Source organism: Triturus cristatus, chromosome 1_1 (assembly GCF_964204655.1).
Source record: "Triturus cristatus chromosome 1_1, aTriCri1.1, whole genome shotgun sequence".
Classification (NCBI taxonomy): domain Eukaryota; kingdom Metazoa; phylum Chordata; class Amphibia; order Caudata; family Salamandridae; genus Triturus; species Triturus cristatus.
In genome coordinates this window covers 129,657,505-129,674,043 of record NC_140579.1, presented here as the reverse complement: position 1 = coordinate 129,674,043, position 16,539 = coordinate 129,657,505, and the positions used below count along the sequence as shown (strand labels likewise).

The window sequence follows — 16,539 nt, the reverse complement described above, 5'->3', positions numbered from 1 at the left end:
AACAGGGTTGATACCCAGATTAGAGGATTTGAGTGGGCGCTAGTGTTGAGGACAAAACCACATTATATGCTGACGATGTTCTTGTGTTTCTGAGTAACATGCAATGGTCTGGTCTCAGCCTGATGCAGAGTTTTCAGCATGTTTGGTGCCTTTTTCCAGCCTGCATCTAAATGAGACTAAGTCCCCCTTGTTACTCCTCAGTGATCAACCTTCAGAGATGACGTGGGCTCAGAGCACCCAGCTGGCAGGGGGGTTCACCACCTGCGTGTCCTTACTTGACACAAGACCCCAAAGAGCATGGCAGCACAATATCCATCCTCTACTTAGACTGCTGGTGATCAGTATGTTCTGGTGCTTCCCCTATCTCTCCTGGGCAGCTCAGCGATTTTTAAGATGGTCTCTCTACTCAGAGTGCTCTAGGAGCTACAGAATTATCCTTACATACTCCCTAAGAGTTTCTTCATTAAAATCATCAGAGCCCTGAGGGGCTTTCTTTGGCAGGAGGGAGTAGTCAGATTTGCCTTACACAAATTCTGCAAATCCACTGATAATGGGGACATAGCAACAACCGATATAGGTTCTTATTGCAAAGTTGCCTACCTGGTGATTCTTAAAAAATGGTGGATAACGAACCCGACTTTCGCTCCAAATCGGGGGTCGATGCAGAGAGTTCAATTATTACACCTCCTCTATGAAGGGAAGACTATGTTTACTCTTCCCCCAGCCATGAAGGTGGTAATAAAGACTTGGCATGATACGATGAAGTTGCTGGGTTTGTGGAAGAGACTTTCGGGGATGACAGCCCTACTGCTCCAGGTGACTCAACTCAAGGGACACCTACAATGGAATATGATCGGGATAACCAAGCTAGGGGGTGTCATGCAGGGAGCGACCTTGAAGTCCTTTGCCATGTTGCAGGTGGAGTTTGACCTCTACCATAGCTCATTTTTATGTACCTCCAGTAGCGTCACGCCCTGATACCTTATGTGGAGTACTTTTTGGGCTGCTAGATTTCAATCAAGTGAAGGCTAAAATACAGGTGGATGATCTCTGAGAGCATAAAATCTCTCAAATTATTAGGTCACTGGTGATTAACACACCTGATTCTTTCCCCTAGGTATGGGATGCATGGGAGGCTGACCTGGGGCCTCTCACAGATCATGACTGAAGAGAGGTAGGGGTGGAAGAACAATTCCAACGTATTCAGTTGCACTATCTTCACTGCACATACTATATGAGATACAGTTATGGCGAGAGGGGCTGTGGCCTCTTCATGCTGCCTGCATTGTTTAGAGGACTGAGGGGTCCTGCTACCTATAGTGTCAAGTAGTAGGGTCTTGGCCCCCTCCTGGGAGTGGGTTCTTTCAACAATAAGTGACGTCTTGGGCTGACGGCATATTCGGCAGGGCCCAAGGATGGGCATTTTAGACACACAGGTGGGTCTAGATAGTAGCAGATGACAGGATTGCTCTCGTGGCTGCAAACAGGGATATTTCTCAAAATGAGAAAGGTCAATCATACTCCTCGTTGGAGGGTTGGAGGAAGGGTATGGGTCACTGCATGAAGATGGAATGCCCAATATATACTGCAAAGGGTTGCCCACACACATATTTGAGGATATGTATAGACTGGGCCTGATTTAGAGGGATTCTGAATGAACCCTGCAGGCACTCACCATGGAATTTGGACAAGGAAATGCAATCTTTTTCGGCCAACAGTTAATGGCTATCATGTATGCAGAGGGGTGGGAAAGACATGGGGAAAGTGTTGACAGATGTGTGGCCGCAGATTGTATTCTGATTAGGATGAGAACTGTATTTTGTCTATGTTATAAATTCTGGAGGAAACTCAATAAAATGTGGAAGAGGTGTGGTACCGCGGCCAGGACGACTGACGTCAGACGCTGGGGCTCACAGTTCGATGCCCGGCTCCGGTGGCAGGTCAGCCCAGCACCATGCGACTCTGGGCAATAGCTCGCTTAATCTTCCCGATGGCCCCCAGCGCCGGAATGCCTTCGGGTAGCTGTGCGCTTTACAAATACTGGATTTATTCACAAAAAAAGGCCAAAAACATTCCACATATGATTAAATGAAGATTTTAATTGATTACTTTTAATGAAACTGTTCATTTACAACGCATGGCGAACATAGAGGTCTATGGGTGTAATGAAAGGAGAGCAGGAGAGCTTTTGCCAGAGCGGGAGAGACTGACTAAGAGGGGAATAGCAAGTGAGATGGGTGAAAGTGAAAGATGAGCTGCTTTGAAGTTTATCAATTTTTTTTCAAAATCTTTTTTGCCCGCTACAACTGATTTTTTCTCCGCTGCCAAAGCAATAGTGGTATATCTACCACATTTTGAGTTTTTCACCTTGGCAATAAACATTCTTCACCAAAGTGCCTGCTTTTGCCGTGGGAGAAGCCACTTAATGGCGAGAACATCTAGGAGACAATTAACCAATGGTGGTTGCTGCTTGCAGAAGTTCCACCACCAAACGCTAGCCCTGAAATTGACCCTCAAAACATGGGTTCATTACTCACATGTTAGCTCTTCCTAAAAGGCGTGGGTGGGTGCTAGTGGCTCATGGACACCATGTTTACTTCCCCTGGCAGTCTTTCTCCACCAGGCTTGGTGGTGGACTACAGGTCCTAGATTAGCCATTTAAATTGACTTAAACCTTTGTGAAGCGTAATTGTGGTAGAATGGTACACTCTTTTGATTTTAATAGTGGTCAAATAGTGTGTGATGTCACATTCTCCACCCCTGGCATTTTGGTAGATCAAAGTCTATAGTAAAGAAAAATAGGTGTAAAAAGGAGATAGGAAAAAAGTGAGCTTCTATGTGAGAAACAGCCTTTTATAGTACAATAGAATCAAAGAAATATGGAGAGGCCAATGAACAGCAGTGACACAGTAGAAGATGCTCAATTAAAGAGATGATCAGGAGAGGGCACTGATCCATTTTGTGCCTGAATCCGATCTGCTGTGGTTGAGCTGGTGGGCGCTCTTCTGCTTTACAGCTTGCATCTCAGGATCATCTGGTCCTTGGTGAGTGCCCACAGCAAGCCCAGGTCCTGTGACACGTGCATGAACGTATGGGTTTTGTACTGAAGCTGGGACCAAGATGTTCCAGTCGGGCTGCTTGGACTTATCCCATTCCTAAAAAACATTTGAGAGGAATTTTATTGAAGATTTACAGCTGACACAGATTCCGATTTAAAAACAGTGAAAGCTGCGAGATAAGCATCTTTAATATTTCACTTTTTGTAGAGGGTTGTTACCCAACATTGAAATTGCTGCTTTAGTCCAGTAAAGAGAAATGACACACTAAATAACATTTTCATGGTGCACCTGAGTGCTGAAACATCTGAAGTGACTTGGACTTCAGTGCCCTTAAAATCCAGCGGAAGGTGGGTGCTGTCAGAGACAAGCATCCTTGGTTGGTCAGGGTGTCACACATTAAAATTCATCCCATACTGGCATGTGAGCCAGAATACTGAGAGTTTGCCCTATCCCAGAATCAGAAATTAATTTCTATGGATACTTAGAAAGTATTCTTTTTAATTTTTCTTTTTTAATTGATTTTCAACTCCATAGTAGGAATAAAAGTAACAAACAGTCTAAAACATAACTGTCGTCGCACATAGTAATAGGCGCCCCCCCCAACTCCATGTGGTCCTTGGAGTGTATACAAGCTTAATACATATTCTGTACAGCACATCTGCAGTATCTCTGTATTATCTCATCCATGTCCCATACCTACGGTTTCATTTTTTCATTATTTTATTATTGTTTTGGGTATCACATCATTCCTGCCCCCTAGGTGTATATCGTCTGTGTGTCTTTATCCAATAGGTCGAGCCCATAATATTTCCTCCATCTGTCCCATAACCTGTCGAACCTTCTTGGGCAGCCTCTACCCTCATATGTGACCCTTTCTGCTGCCATGTATATGCCCATTCCTGCCTTTCAATCGTGTATTGTCAGTGGGTCGGGTGCCCAAATGGCTTGCTATATCTCTTTTCGCTAGCACTATTCCTAATCTTCTGGGTATGAGCTTCAGTCTGTCAATGTCCACGTCGCTAGGAATCCCTAACGGTATAAGTTTCGGATCCATAGTAATGGTCGCCTGTATTACTTTTCTGAGTTCTCCTACGATCTCATTCCAGTAGATCTGTATGACTGGCCAGTCCCATATTGTGTGTTAATAGTTTCCCCGATCTTGTCCACATCTAAGGCAGTTCCGGTTGTCAGCCCTCCCAATCCTGTTTAGTCTGACCCGGTCGTAGTAGGCTCTGTGAAGAATTTTATATTGGATAAGGCGTAGTCGTGTCTTGATTGCCACCTCCCTGGGTGCATCAAAGGGCCTCCCAATCCACATATGCCATGTCCCCCAGATCCTCTTCCCATGAGTTCCTAATGTTGCCTACATTGTCGTGCATGTTGTTATTTAGGGTTTTGTATGCAACTGAGACTGCTTTAAGTATGACTTATTCTTGTAGTTGCCTTCCCTCCAGTGGTGCACATTCCGGTAGGTTTGCCCCATTTATACCCTCCACTAGCCATGCGTGTCTTAGTTTGGCATATTTGAGGAATTGGGGTGTTGAAGTGTGAATTTGTTGCCTAGAGAGGGGAAGGTTTTAAGGGTATCTTGGCCTATAATATCCTCTAATGTTGAGATCCCTATGTTGTCCCATTCCCTGAATCCCATTATTTTACCCATCTCCTTTAGCCAGTTTCCTTTCCATAGTGGCGTTGCCTTAGTAAGCTTGTGAGCCGAACCCATTGTTTTGCATGCTCTCCCCCATGCCTCCAGAGTCGTTTGTGTGGCTGGGATCCTCCCCCTGACTCCCTTCCCTCCATAGAGATAGAGGAGGAATGTGAGTGGGGTCATTGTTCCTCGTTGCAACCTACATGTTGGTTCATTGCCTGCTGCATGTATCCAATCATTAATAGGAGTGGGATGCTCAGCCCAGTAGTAGGCTGCCACATCTGGCAATGCCAGTCCTCCATTGTATTGGTTGCGCTGCAGTGTTCGTAGTGCAATCCGTGGGTGTTTCCCCAGCCACAAAAACAGGCGCAGTTCAGCATCTATCCCTTGAAATATCATGCGTGGGAGGGGGGTGGGTGGCAGGCGTTCAGTAGTGTGTAGAGGAATTGTGGTAGGGTTTTTCATTTTAAACATCATCGCCCGGCCCATTATCATGAGCGGCAGGTTCTTCCATCTCTGGGCATCCTCTTTGAATTTAGTCAACATTCGTTGAATATTGTGTTGGCGACATATGCTGCTCTCAGTGGTGAGAAATATGCCCAGATATGTAAACCCAGAGGTCGCCATCTGTAGATCTCTCGGAAGCGGTGGCCATTCTGTCATTGGGCGTGGGCTATATATCTATGATTTGTGCCAATTGACCTTATATCCTGTGTGTTGTCCATATGTGTCTATTGTCTGGAAGAGGGGGTGGAAATTGTGGTGTCTGGACGTGTTATGAATAAGAGAATTTCAATCCGCGTAGAGGGAGATTTTCTCTTCTACGGTATCACCCGGGGTCCCCCTAAATCCCTGTATCTCCAAGCATTGTCTGATGTAGCAGGCCAGGATCTCCACTGTCGGTGCAAATAGTAGTGGGGATGGGGGCTGCCCTGACTTGTCCCACGTGCAATGGGAAAATCTTGTGAAGTTTGTTCATTCACACTCACTGTCGCCCTGGGGGAGTTATATAATAGTGCCACCCATTTCCTCAACTTTGGTCCAAGGCCAAACTTGGTCAAACTGGCCTCTAGAAAGGCGAGTGCACAGCATCAAACACTTTCTCTGCGTCTAGGGACAGAAGTATCTGTGGTGTGTCTCGATCCCCTGCCATCATCCATTTATGGGTTCTACAGATGTTCCATCTAGTCGTTTGGCCGGGCAGAAATCCGGATTGATCACAGTGGACTAATGTTGTTATAACACGGCAAAGTCTTGTGGAAAGAAGGTTCGCAGGTATTTTCACTTCAATATTGAGGAGGGAGATGGGGAGATAGTTTTCGCATCTGTCTTTTGGTTTACCTTCTTTGTGTATTAGTATAATTGTGGCTAGGCATAGGTCTAGTGGGAGGATGCATCAAACAAATGATTGACTGATTTAAAACAAATGCTGACTACTTTTAATTTGAAAAGGCTGATATGGCAATCAACAAAACAACTGGAAAAACTGAATTTTTTTGGAGAATCAAATAGAATACGCCCATTATGAATTTCAAAATGCAAAATCAATGACAGATACTTGGTCTTATTTATGTTTAGCCTTAATAAGAAAATTTCCAGCAACAGCCTCAGCTAGGGGAAACCCCATTAAATCCACCTATAACAGGCGATACTCGCATAAGCTCAATTTACAAAGTAGTAAGGGCTGTATATAAGCAAACAAATCAAAACTCCAGTCCTGACAGAAAGTATTCTTTGAAATTTTGAGGAAAACATACAAACAGGAGAACTGGAAGGCCAAAAAGGCTTACCATTAGGAAATAAGGCCAAGACTACATTGTGCTTGAAAAACAAACAATATTCAAGCCTTTTGGAGAACCATTAACGATTGCAGAACAGTTGCAGGAGAGCAAATAGTGCACATATTTCAGAATCAAGCTGGGACATTTTAATCTCTGGTCTGTATGGGGCCTGCTCTGAAAATCGCACAGAACAATCCTTCCAGTAGAGCATGATAACCACCTCAAGCGACATAAACTATCACCCTATGGGGAGTGAAAGTCCCTATAAAGAAAAGCTATAAACTAATAGGCATAATAAATGAGGAAATGATAACAACTATAGAAGGAATTAGATCATATGGAGCACCCAGCCCTAACGGCATCCCCAATGCAGTTTTTTTGTTGTTTTTTTTAAACTTGTTTTTATTGGCATTTAAGGTAATCACACAGCCAATGCAGTTTTTAAAGCAGACCCTGAACTGTGGGCAAGAATATTGACTCTGTTATTGGGAGAGGTAGTAGCAACAAAAGTGGCTCTAGAATCATGGCAAGGGAGTAATTTACATCCTATATATAAAAACGACACTCCAGATAATCCAGCTAACAATAGTCTTATAGCAGATGTGGAGAAGAAGGCCTTTGCATATTGTCTGCTTAAGACCTCAAAGAATGGGCAACATAATCAAATATTATAATCATCCCAGTACATCAATCAGGATTCTGGAGTGGACAGTCAACAATAACAAATCTACTATGATGGCGGAGAGGACAATATATAAAAAGCAGAAGTTATACATCTGCTTTGTCGATCTGAAAGCTGCTTTTGATACTGTCCCTCGTAAATTGATATGGTGAAAGTTGGTAGCATGGGGAGTACCGCAGAAATTACTAGATATGATAATACTCCTATATACAAACACTTGGGTCCAGGTAGAATTGGGAGACGGCAGCCGTTTGACAAGACGTTTTGAAACATCAATCGGTTTAAATCAAGTGTGTGTACTAGAACCATGTCTTTTTTGATCTATTAAGACTAATCTACCTCACCATCTGCAAAATATTAATGCTCATTCCCCTAATCTTTCAGGCTGTAACAGAAAATACTTACAATATGCTAACAATACTACTAAGCCATGCGCCAATAGTTTTACAAAGGCTTATAACATGATTTAATAACTATATCATTTTAAACCAATTACAAATGAATATAAAGAAAACCAAAAATCATGTCAATAGGCGGATCTAAATCACGAACACGAGAGTGGAAAGTTAGTGGAACAGGGATTGAAACGGTGAAGTCTTATAAGTATCTAGGTATTACATTTGATGATAGAGTGTCTTTTAAACATAATTTTAATAATTTAGAGGCAAAATGAGTACACTTACATTCGCTTTTAGAACTCTGCGTGATAAGCTTCTATTCCCCAGCTATGAACATTTAGTAAAGATTATGAAGGCAAAACTGATTCCTTCTTTGGCCTATGGATCAGTAAGCTTTCGAGTCAAGGACTCACAACTCTTGGATGAATTACAAATTAAAGCTTTTAAATCTACTTTTAAGGTTCAGAGAAACATTGGTCATGCAGAAACCCGAATGGAATTTGGCCTGACCAGCCAACATGTGGCGAAATGTGGTAAGACAATCTGCATTTTTAATATGTTTGTATTCTATGTTTTTATCTGACCATGGCACCTATGCAATCTGTGTTGGCAAGAACTTACAAAATATGTTATACAAATGTTTGGAGAATTTATTTGACAGAGAACTTACATACTTTTAATCTTCAGCCTTTTGAATAACTGGATGTAAATAAAGCCCTAATTAGGCATCGCCTAAAACAGATCAACAAATGTATTATCTTTTATGCAGGACAAAGAGGCCTTAGCAGAAAAAAAGCATGCCTGAAACATTATTAATACATTTGAGAAACTTGAGCTCCAACCCTTTCTACGGGCTCATCTGCAACCGTATAAAAGGAACTTATTCCTTGAGTTAAGATTTGGCAGATTTCCAACATAGGACGGCACCCCTAAATGGATTCAACAATGGTCAGTAAACAGTTGCAGACTTTCAGTTTCTCTAAAGCATCTTTACTGTATACAGTGTGCGCCTGCCTTTGATTACTCCATATACGGCAAACTTTGATGAAACCATTATTTATAGAACATGGAGTGAGAACATGTCGTCAAGCCATAATTCTCTGTCTATCTGGAAGATCAATTTGTTTGACTGGCCAATCTACTAAGTTTATCCTTCTAGCTGTTTACATGCTGAATTCTGATTTCAAATCTATATAAATTGACATGGAGTGTAGTAAAAATGTTTAAACATTTTTTTTGCAAAGTAATAATACATACCATGGTTCTATGGGCAGTCATTTACTTATTCTAAGAACAGGTTTTATAATTATGTGTAGCAACTGAGACACTTAACTTCTCATTTGCACAATAGTACATACTGAGTACAGTTTAGTTAAACTCTCTTTTGGTACAATCCAATCACCAAATGGCATGCTTATTGTGGTCAAGGGTCTACCTCTGTGATAAAGGTGTGCATATGTGTTATTAATGTCCCAGTATGGCATGTAACTAATGAAGCATTTTGTGTCTAGTTGCATAGTGAGTAACGGTAATGGAAATTCTAATGGCACTAATTAACTGACATATTTTAATTCCATATCATTAATGAACTGGGTTCTACACATGGCATCACTGTTTTATTTCTAATGATTTTAATTAATCAAACAATAGAGAATTTTACTTTATAAAACTTAATAATATAAGATTCTGTTTTGAAGCCAACCTAGTATCCCAAAGTAAGCAGTGATAATGCGTAATGATTAAACTGCAGCCTATTTGTATGACGTAGTTGGCTGTTATTTCAGAGTGGAACCCAGTCATCTGCTGTGGAAGAATTGTCATCCAGACATTGGGGAAAACCTAGTAGCCAACACTCCTAAGTGTGACTGACAAACACCCTGTAAAACACTATGTCTGACAACAGGTGGAAAAAGTGGAAACCATTTTGAAGCGTTCAGTGTCATCTACAAAGGAAGGAGAGGCACTCTTTCTAGGGCTAGGCTAGTAAATAATGGACTTTCATACTATGTTTCACAAGGAGGGCCATAAATGTACTCAAATAATCACCTCTAAATCTACAGTGTAGACTAGTGAGGCGGAATCATTATTGCAAGACTTGGAAACTGTAATATGTTTAGACAATGTCCCGGTCTGTCCGGTCTGCTCACAGAAATGCATTTTACAAACTGATACTTAATATGTAAGTCTGAGAGCAACGCTGTCGCAGAGAAAGAGTGGAAAAACCAGGTACTGTTTTTTAGCAAGAAGTTTTTACTTTGAGAGGCGCATTTTGATAGCACGGAACAGAAACGACCAAAGAATATCTCTCATCTGAGCCTCCAACTTAATGTATTTATTGACCACACTTCTCTTGTTACATTCATTTATGAGAATTTGAAAATGTGTAGAAAGGTGTGTGACACAGGAACAGGATGCTGAGTCCCTGCAGAGCACCCACAAGGACCCTGGGAAGTCTCATGGAGAAGTGTGGTAGCCATGAAAGTCTCAGGAGATGTGAGGTTTCCATGATGTTTTTGTGCTGCTAAACTACTTTATTGGGCATTTACTCAAATCAGCACTGCCACTTAATGCTCTACTAAATGACAAGCACCTGCCACCTTTCTTGCAGTGTCTGCACTGGGACTGAGCATGGTTTTGCACTGCAGAATACACACAGAAGTGAGGCCTGAGTACGTATGCAGTGAGCCCTAAAGCAGTGCACTAGACTTACAGCTTTTAAAGGCACAAACTTAAGAGTAAACACTTGAAGTTAACGCTTTTTGGGGTGAAAAACTATCGCCATAACAAATCTTGGAAGATGTTTCTTGTCATACCTGCGATATGCATCCCCCACGCTGTTCACACCGTACACAGAGCCATCACTGCCCACTTCAATCATGGAGAGCTTGCCTTCCACTTGCTGCCAACTGGAACCACTGCAGGAACTTGGTGTTACGGAAGATCGGTAATAGATGTCATCAACAGAGTTGACTCCCCAGCAGCCCAGATGGCCACAGCTGTAGTACTTCAGCTTCCCTTCAATATGGGACCAGGGAAGAGTCGACCCATCTTTGGTTGACACTGTTGCTTGGTCGTGAAGGCAAAAAATGTCATCATTCATGTTAGCACCAGAGATAAACTGGGCTCCACCTGCATCAATCTGCTTTAGAAGCCCTGGAAGTAAAATGAAGAACAAAATATGTGAGGACAACTGAAGATTAGGTGGACGGAACCCCTCCCTTCCAACTAAACATTGACCGCATCAATTGGAATGCATTGAAGTGAGCAGTGCTGGGCAGAGGAGGAGTGGTGTGCCTACTCCCAGGGCCGGACTGGCCGTAGCGGGCACTGGGCAATCCCCTGGTGCGCTGCACGGGTGGGGGCCGGTTTTGGGCCCCTGGGGGACGTTTTTGTTACACGGTCGTCTTTGCAGCATAGCTGCAAAATCAGCCCTGAAACAAAATCGTCCAAAAGCTGGCCCTGACAAAGAGCTCGGCGGCACCCCCAAACTCCGGGGGGCCTGCCGAGCACTTTGCCAGGGCCGGTTTTGGTTCCCAGTCCGGCCCTGCCTACTCCTGAGTGAGCATGACTGGTTTGGTTGACTTTCTGGGTCCACCCAAACCAGTCACGCGCACTCTGCCCTTTTCCATGCAGGCTGCCATGAGGGACCGGGCCGGCGGACAGGTATGTTTTTTTTATTAATTATTAAATCTACCCGCTCCACGTGAAACCCCCAACCCGCCATTAATGCTGGCCGAGACTGCATATTTCCAAAGATTCTGAAAGAGTTACAGCAAGCCACACATGCCTTTACCACAAATGGCCACTTAATGCAGATAATGTTCATTTCGAAGGTAGGGGAAAAATAGGCCGTTTCCGGGGCCCCTCATATGAGGGACCTAAAGGCCGGCTATATCCCCTCTGTTCATGTCAAATTTGGTGTATATGCACCCAGTGGCTTGGACAGTTAATTAAAAGAGATCAACTCCCCCCCTCCCCCACCCCCCAGGGCAATTGCAGCCACTTTTGCACGTTTGCATGAAGGGCATGATCCTGTACTCCACCCTCCTGGAATGAGTTGGCATGGCGTTCAGCCGTGGCCAGCATTATCTGTCATATGTCAGGTCATGATCAGTGAATTGGGTGAGAGGAGAGGATGAGTTATAGTTCCCTTTCTGGTGCATTTCAGTGTTTTTCTAACAATACTGTCCCTTGAACTGAAGATTTTTTTAGATACATTTTGACTTTTTTAACCAATGCTATTTGTCTTCTAATTACTTTACCATACACTTTACTAAACAAAGTTTTTTCCGTGAAATTTTGGGGATTCATAAAAATATATTTGATCATTTGGCTGTAAGGTTTGTTCACTGGATGCGCCAAGTGGTCCTTGGGCAGTGTGCAATTTCACTGCGAACTTAAATGCAGAGACTTTTTTTAAAAAACATATTTGATTGGGATGTAGTACCACCTGGGCAAGCGCCCAACATATACCATTATGAAACACAACAGTGCCAACTTACCAAATAAGACAATATCATTGGGTACAATTTGTATATAAAGAAATAAAAATAGAAACCAAAACTTCACGCAAACTTTCCCACCTCACCCCCACTGGCGAGCATGCGTAATTGCAAATGTACATCCTGAAAAGAAGGACCCAGATTCATACACAGAGACAATTTAACCTCTTCCACGCGTAGCAAATTCCACCGCGGTGCGAGGGGGGCGGGGCTGGACGTGGCGCCCAGGTCCTCAGGACGGCTATCGGCCGTCATAAATCACGGTGGGCGTGTGCTTATGACGGCCGGGAGTCGTCCGAACTCCGCCCACTAATTATTTCGCCCGCACAGGCGGGGAATTTGCTGCGTGTGGGCGGAGCGGCAACAGTCGGACGGCTCCCGGCCGTCATGAGCACACGACTACCGTGACTCATGACGGCCGGGAGCCGTCCTGAGCATGGCTGGGGTTAAGGTGTGGTAAATAATTTAATTACCGGGACTTAATTTGATACAGAACATAATAAAAATAGCTCAGTAAATAAGAGGCAAAATCCGTGATATTAGAGGTTCAGAATGGGCTTTATTCTAATGGACGATTTCGAAATCGTGGCCTTCAAGTTCCATCACCACGGAGGTTCAGGAAGTGAAGTACATACATTATTGATAATTATTCACTTTTATACAATAGGCATTACAGTGAAGTAAATGCGAGAGGCGTAACAATTGATAGTGTAGATAAGACATACATACGTAGCAAAAGTAGGTGGAACTGGGAGTAACAAAAAAACGTCATTAGTTATGATGTCACATATGGGTGGACCTATGAAATAATTTCGCAATGTCAGCAGAAATACTTGGCAGAGATGCGCACACAGCAGCATGACGTGTGATTGACGTGCAACTAGGGGGTGAAGGGGACTTGACATTTAGCTCTACATGTGGCGACAGAAGTCTGGAGGGTCAAGTCAACCTAATCCCAAATCATATCTAACATCCTATGTTTAAAGAACTATGTTATCCAGAAGAGAGGTCTCTTAGAGTAGAATCTTATTCTATACTGACTATACTGACTGTTAGTGCGTGTACAAGCGTCTAAGTGTCTACACTAGATGCGAGGGCAGGAATCTTCCATAGTAACAGGGCTATGAATTACTTGCATGAAGACAGAGAAGCCGGGCCTTTGCTCGGTAGCTGGCAGAATGTTTACTTAAACTACTAGACAGGAATGCATTGGGCAGGGATCGGAGCAGATAATTTCGAAGGTGAAATACAGTTCTTGGCAGGCAGCAAGCTGATGTCAGGCTTCGTGAGCCGCGCAGGGAATGAGACAAAGTTCATGGTCACAGATGCAGGCTCAGACTGGAGCTTCAGAGGCAGAAAGCAAGAAAAGCTTGATGACAGAATCAGGGCCTACTTGCCTGGACTGTAAAATAGCATAAGTGAACCATATAAAGGCGGTGGCCTTTTGTACTTAGGAATGGAATATCCGGCCCATTCATGGCAGATCTGAAAGAGGACATGTTAACGGTGGACGCACATGTATTTGCGTCTTCATAACTGGAACTGGAGGGAACATACATGTACTTGTAACATGCACATAGAACCGTTGGGGTCCAAGATAGGGGACATAACTGACCAGAAAAATCCATATTTCCACATTCCCTCCTTGTCCCCTACTTGCCCGTCAAGAAATATCAATCTTCATCAATCCATTGATCTGTTCATATAGCATCATTTGTTCTTCTTTCTTCTTCCGGGATTTTGAACGAAAATCTTGATGTGGAATGCACGATGTGGCACACATACCACAAATCGCTGGTCCACATTGCAGGCATAAGCAGCAACTGAATAGTATGAGAAGGCCAATACCTAGGAAGGATAGAACTCTCCATCCCCAGGCTGATAACACGCTCCAAAACCACCCGGACCAAGTCCAAGTGCCTGGATTCTGGTGTATCTGGCTCACAATCTTATGAAGGCGGGTTATAGCTTTATATACAGATGGCGAATTTTCTGGTATGAATACGCAGCAGCTTGATCCGATGACCCTACAAGCTCCGCCCCTATCGGCCAGGATGACGTCAAGGACAAGACGATTTTGAAGCACAACAATCCGCATAGCAGATTGCTCTTCTGTTAAGTTGCCTAAGGCGGAAATAGTTTCGTTCACTACTGCTTCAAGGGTTCTGGTTAATCTACGTATCAGCTTACTATTAGTAACTGTACCTATATAGGGAAAGAGACCTTTATTGAAATCTGTGTATTTTTCCCATGCTGTTTCAGTGTAATCGACTATTGGGAGATCTCTCCTTTCTCTATTGTGTACTAAATGAGTATTTCTGTGATAATCAGGAGGAGCTAGAAAAACAGGTGGCAAAAGGAATCCAATGTAGCAGGTACCATCCCAATCTAGAGGCAAACGTACATATGCCGTCTGACCACATATAAAATAGGAATGGCGGGAAGCTCTAAATGTCGACTTGCCTTGATCACTAAATTCTATTACAGTGGTGCATCTACTATGGCCCATATGTATGGAACCACTCTTTCTTACACATAATTCACCTTTTACTGGAAATATTGACATAGCGGGCAAAATTGGAGTAGCTTCGGATTCGACATTTAGGATCATAAGATTAAGCGTGAAATTACCTAATCCATATACTTCATTTTCTAGATCAGTTCCTGTTCTTTTGGGAAGTCCCTCCTTGTTGGGGTGGCAGACTTTAAGTAAAACTAAGTTCAGATTTCCCCATACCCAGTTGTCTTGATAAACTGCAGAATTTGAATCTAAGGAATTAATTAAGCTAAACCATGCTCCACAGGAGCCGTTGTGTGTGAACGGGTATGGAAAAAGAGGTAGAATTCCTTTATAGTTCTGATAGGGAGGGAGTCGGCCACATATCCAACAATTTGTAGCATTGCTAACCTGATGGGAATGATGTAACATACTAATAAAAGTGTTATTGCGAAGCGCAAATCTGTATGACAATTCATGCGGAGGTAATTCACTAAAAGAATGTTCAGCAGTAATATTATAAGCATGTCTAGAAATAGGATAATATACGTGCAACAATATACTCGCAATAATTATAAAAAGACTTAAGAAAAACAAAATTAATAACGTCACTGTGCAATGACTACGCAGTGATTTACAGTATGCATGTCGTTTCAACATTTTTCGGGTTTTTCCTCTATTCAGATCTAAGGGATACATGTCGGAGACAAATTCAACCGCTTCACCTTGGAGAGGACTTAAACAATCGAATTGCCCGACGGATTAGATCTGAGTTTTAGTTTATAATGTTCGTGACTACTTGAGTCAACCAAAGGAAGTTTTGAGTCAATGGGTGAAGACACACGAGGTGTAGTTTTTATATCCGATGGTAGTCCATGAAATTTCTTGATATGACTTGAATGAATCCAGCCTTTCCTGCCCTCGATCTTCACGGCCGTCCTTGTGGTGAGCAAGACCAGCTGTGGCGACCTCCACCTAGGATCCAGCTGAGTCTTTCGATCAAAGTTCCTCACTAAAACGAGATCCCCCGGAATTACGTCATGGGGTTTCACTTCAGTGTTGTCAGGAAAAGCTGCAGCTACCTGTGAACGACAAGATTGTAGTGCAGACATCAAGGAAGCCAAGTAATCTGTCAGCATATTACAGTCAATATCAGTTATTTTGCGTGGTATAGGCGTCCCCCACATATTTGGTGGTCTGCCAAAGATCACCTCATACGGGGATAGCCCTGTTCGAGAGTGTGCTACCATTCTCATGTAAAAGAGTGCAACTGGTAATGCTACTACCCAGTCGACACCTTTCTCCCTGCATATTTTGGACAATCTGATTTTCAAAGTTTGATTATGTCGTTCCACGAGACCTGCTGCCTCGGGGTGTCGGACACAATGAAACTTCCACTGATATCCTAACAAAAGTGAAACGTGTTTCATTAGTTCGGATGAGAACGGCTGGCCGTTATCTGAGTAGACAGCACGTGGTAAACCGTACCGTGGGAAGAATTCTCGAACTAACTGTTTGGCAGTAGTCGGGGCAGTGTAATCTGATACTGGGTACGCCTCTGTCCAACGGGAAAGAGCACAAACAACTACGAGAACATATTTGAATCCTCGACATCGTTCCATCTGGATATAATCCATCTGGAGGGCTTCAAAAGGGTGATCAGGAGGCTGAAATCCACCCTGCTCTACGGGGATGCTTTTTCCTGGGTTGAACTGACAACAGATCATACAGGTACGAACTTTTTGTTTCGCTGCTGCTCGTAAATGTTTATTAAACCAAATGTATTGAATGCTATCTAGCATAGCTTTTTCTCCTAGATGTGCTGGACTATGTACAGTGTTAATTATAACCTGGACCATTGAATCAGGAAGGAACCACACAGACTTTTCCTTCATCAACCATCCTTGATCCGTTTGGATCCCTCCTAATTCAATCCATTTCTTTATTTCGTCTGGTGTAGCATGTGTCTGTA

The 16,539-nt window shown here is 43.1% G+C and overlaps 1 protein-coding gene across 1 annotated transcript in view; it reads right to left on the bottom strand.

The window, feature by feature from the left end:
- Positions 1 to 2,079: 2,079 nt before the first annotated feature.
- The window catches only part of LOC146869779 (fish-egg lectin-like), a 35,511-nt gene continuing 21,051 nt past the window's right edge, over positions 2,080 to 16,539 (bottom strand). The window contains exons 3-4 of the mRNA XM_085615038.1: positions 10,382 to 10,721; positions 2,080 to 3,155 (exon numbers count right to left, since the gene is read on the bottom strand). Of these exons, the coding sequence (XP_085471164.1) occupies positions 3,011 to 3,155; positions 10,382 to 10,721 (485 nt within the window). The 3' untranslated portion in view covers positions 2,080 to 3,010. The remainder of the gene's footprint in view (positions 3,156 to 10,381; positions 10,722 to 16,539) is intronic.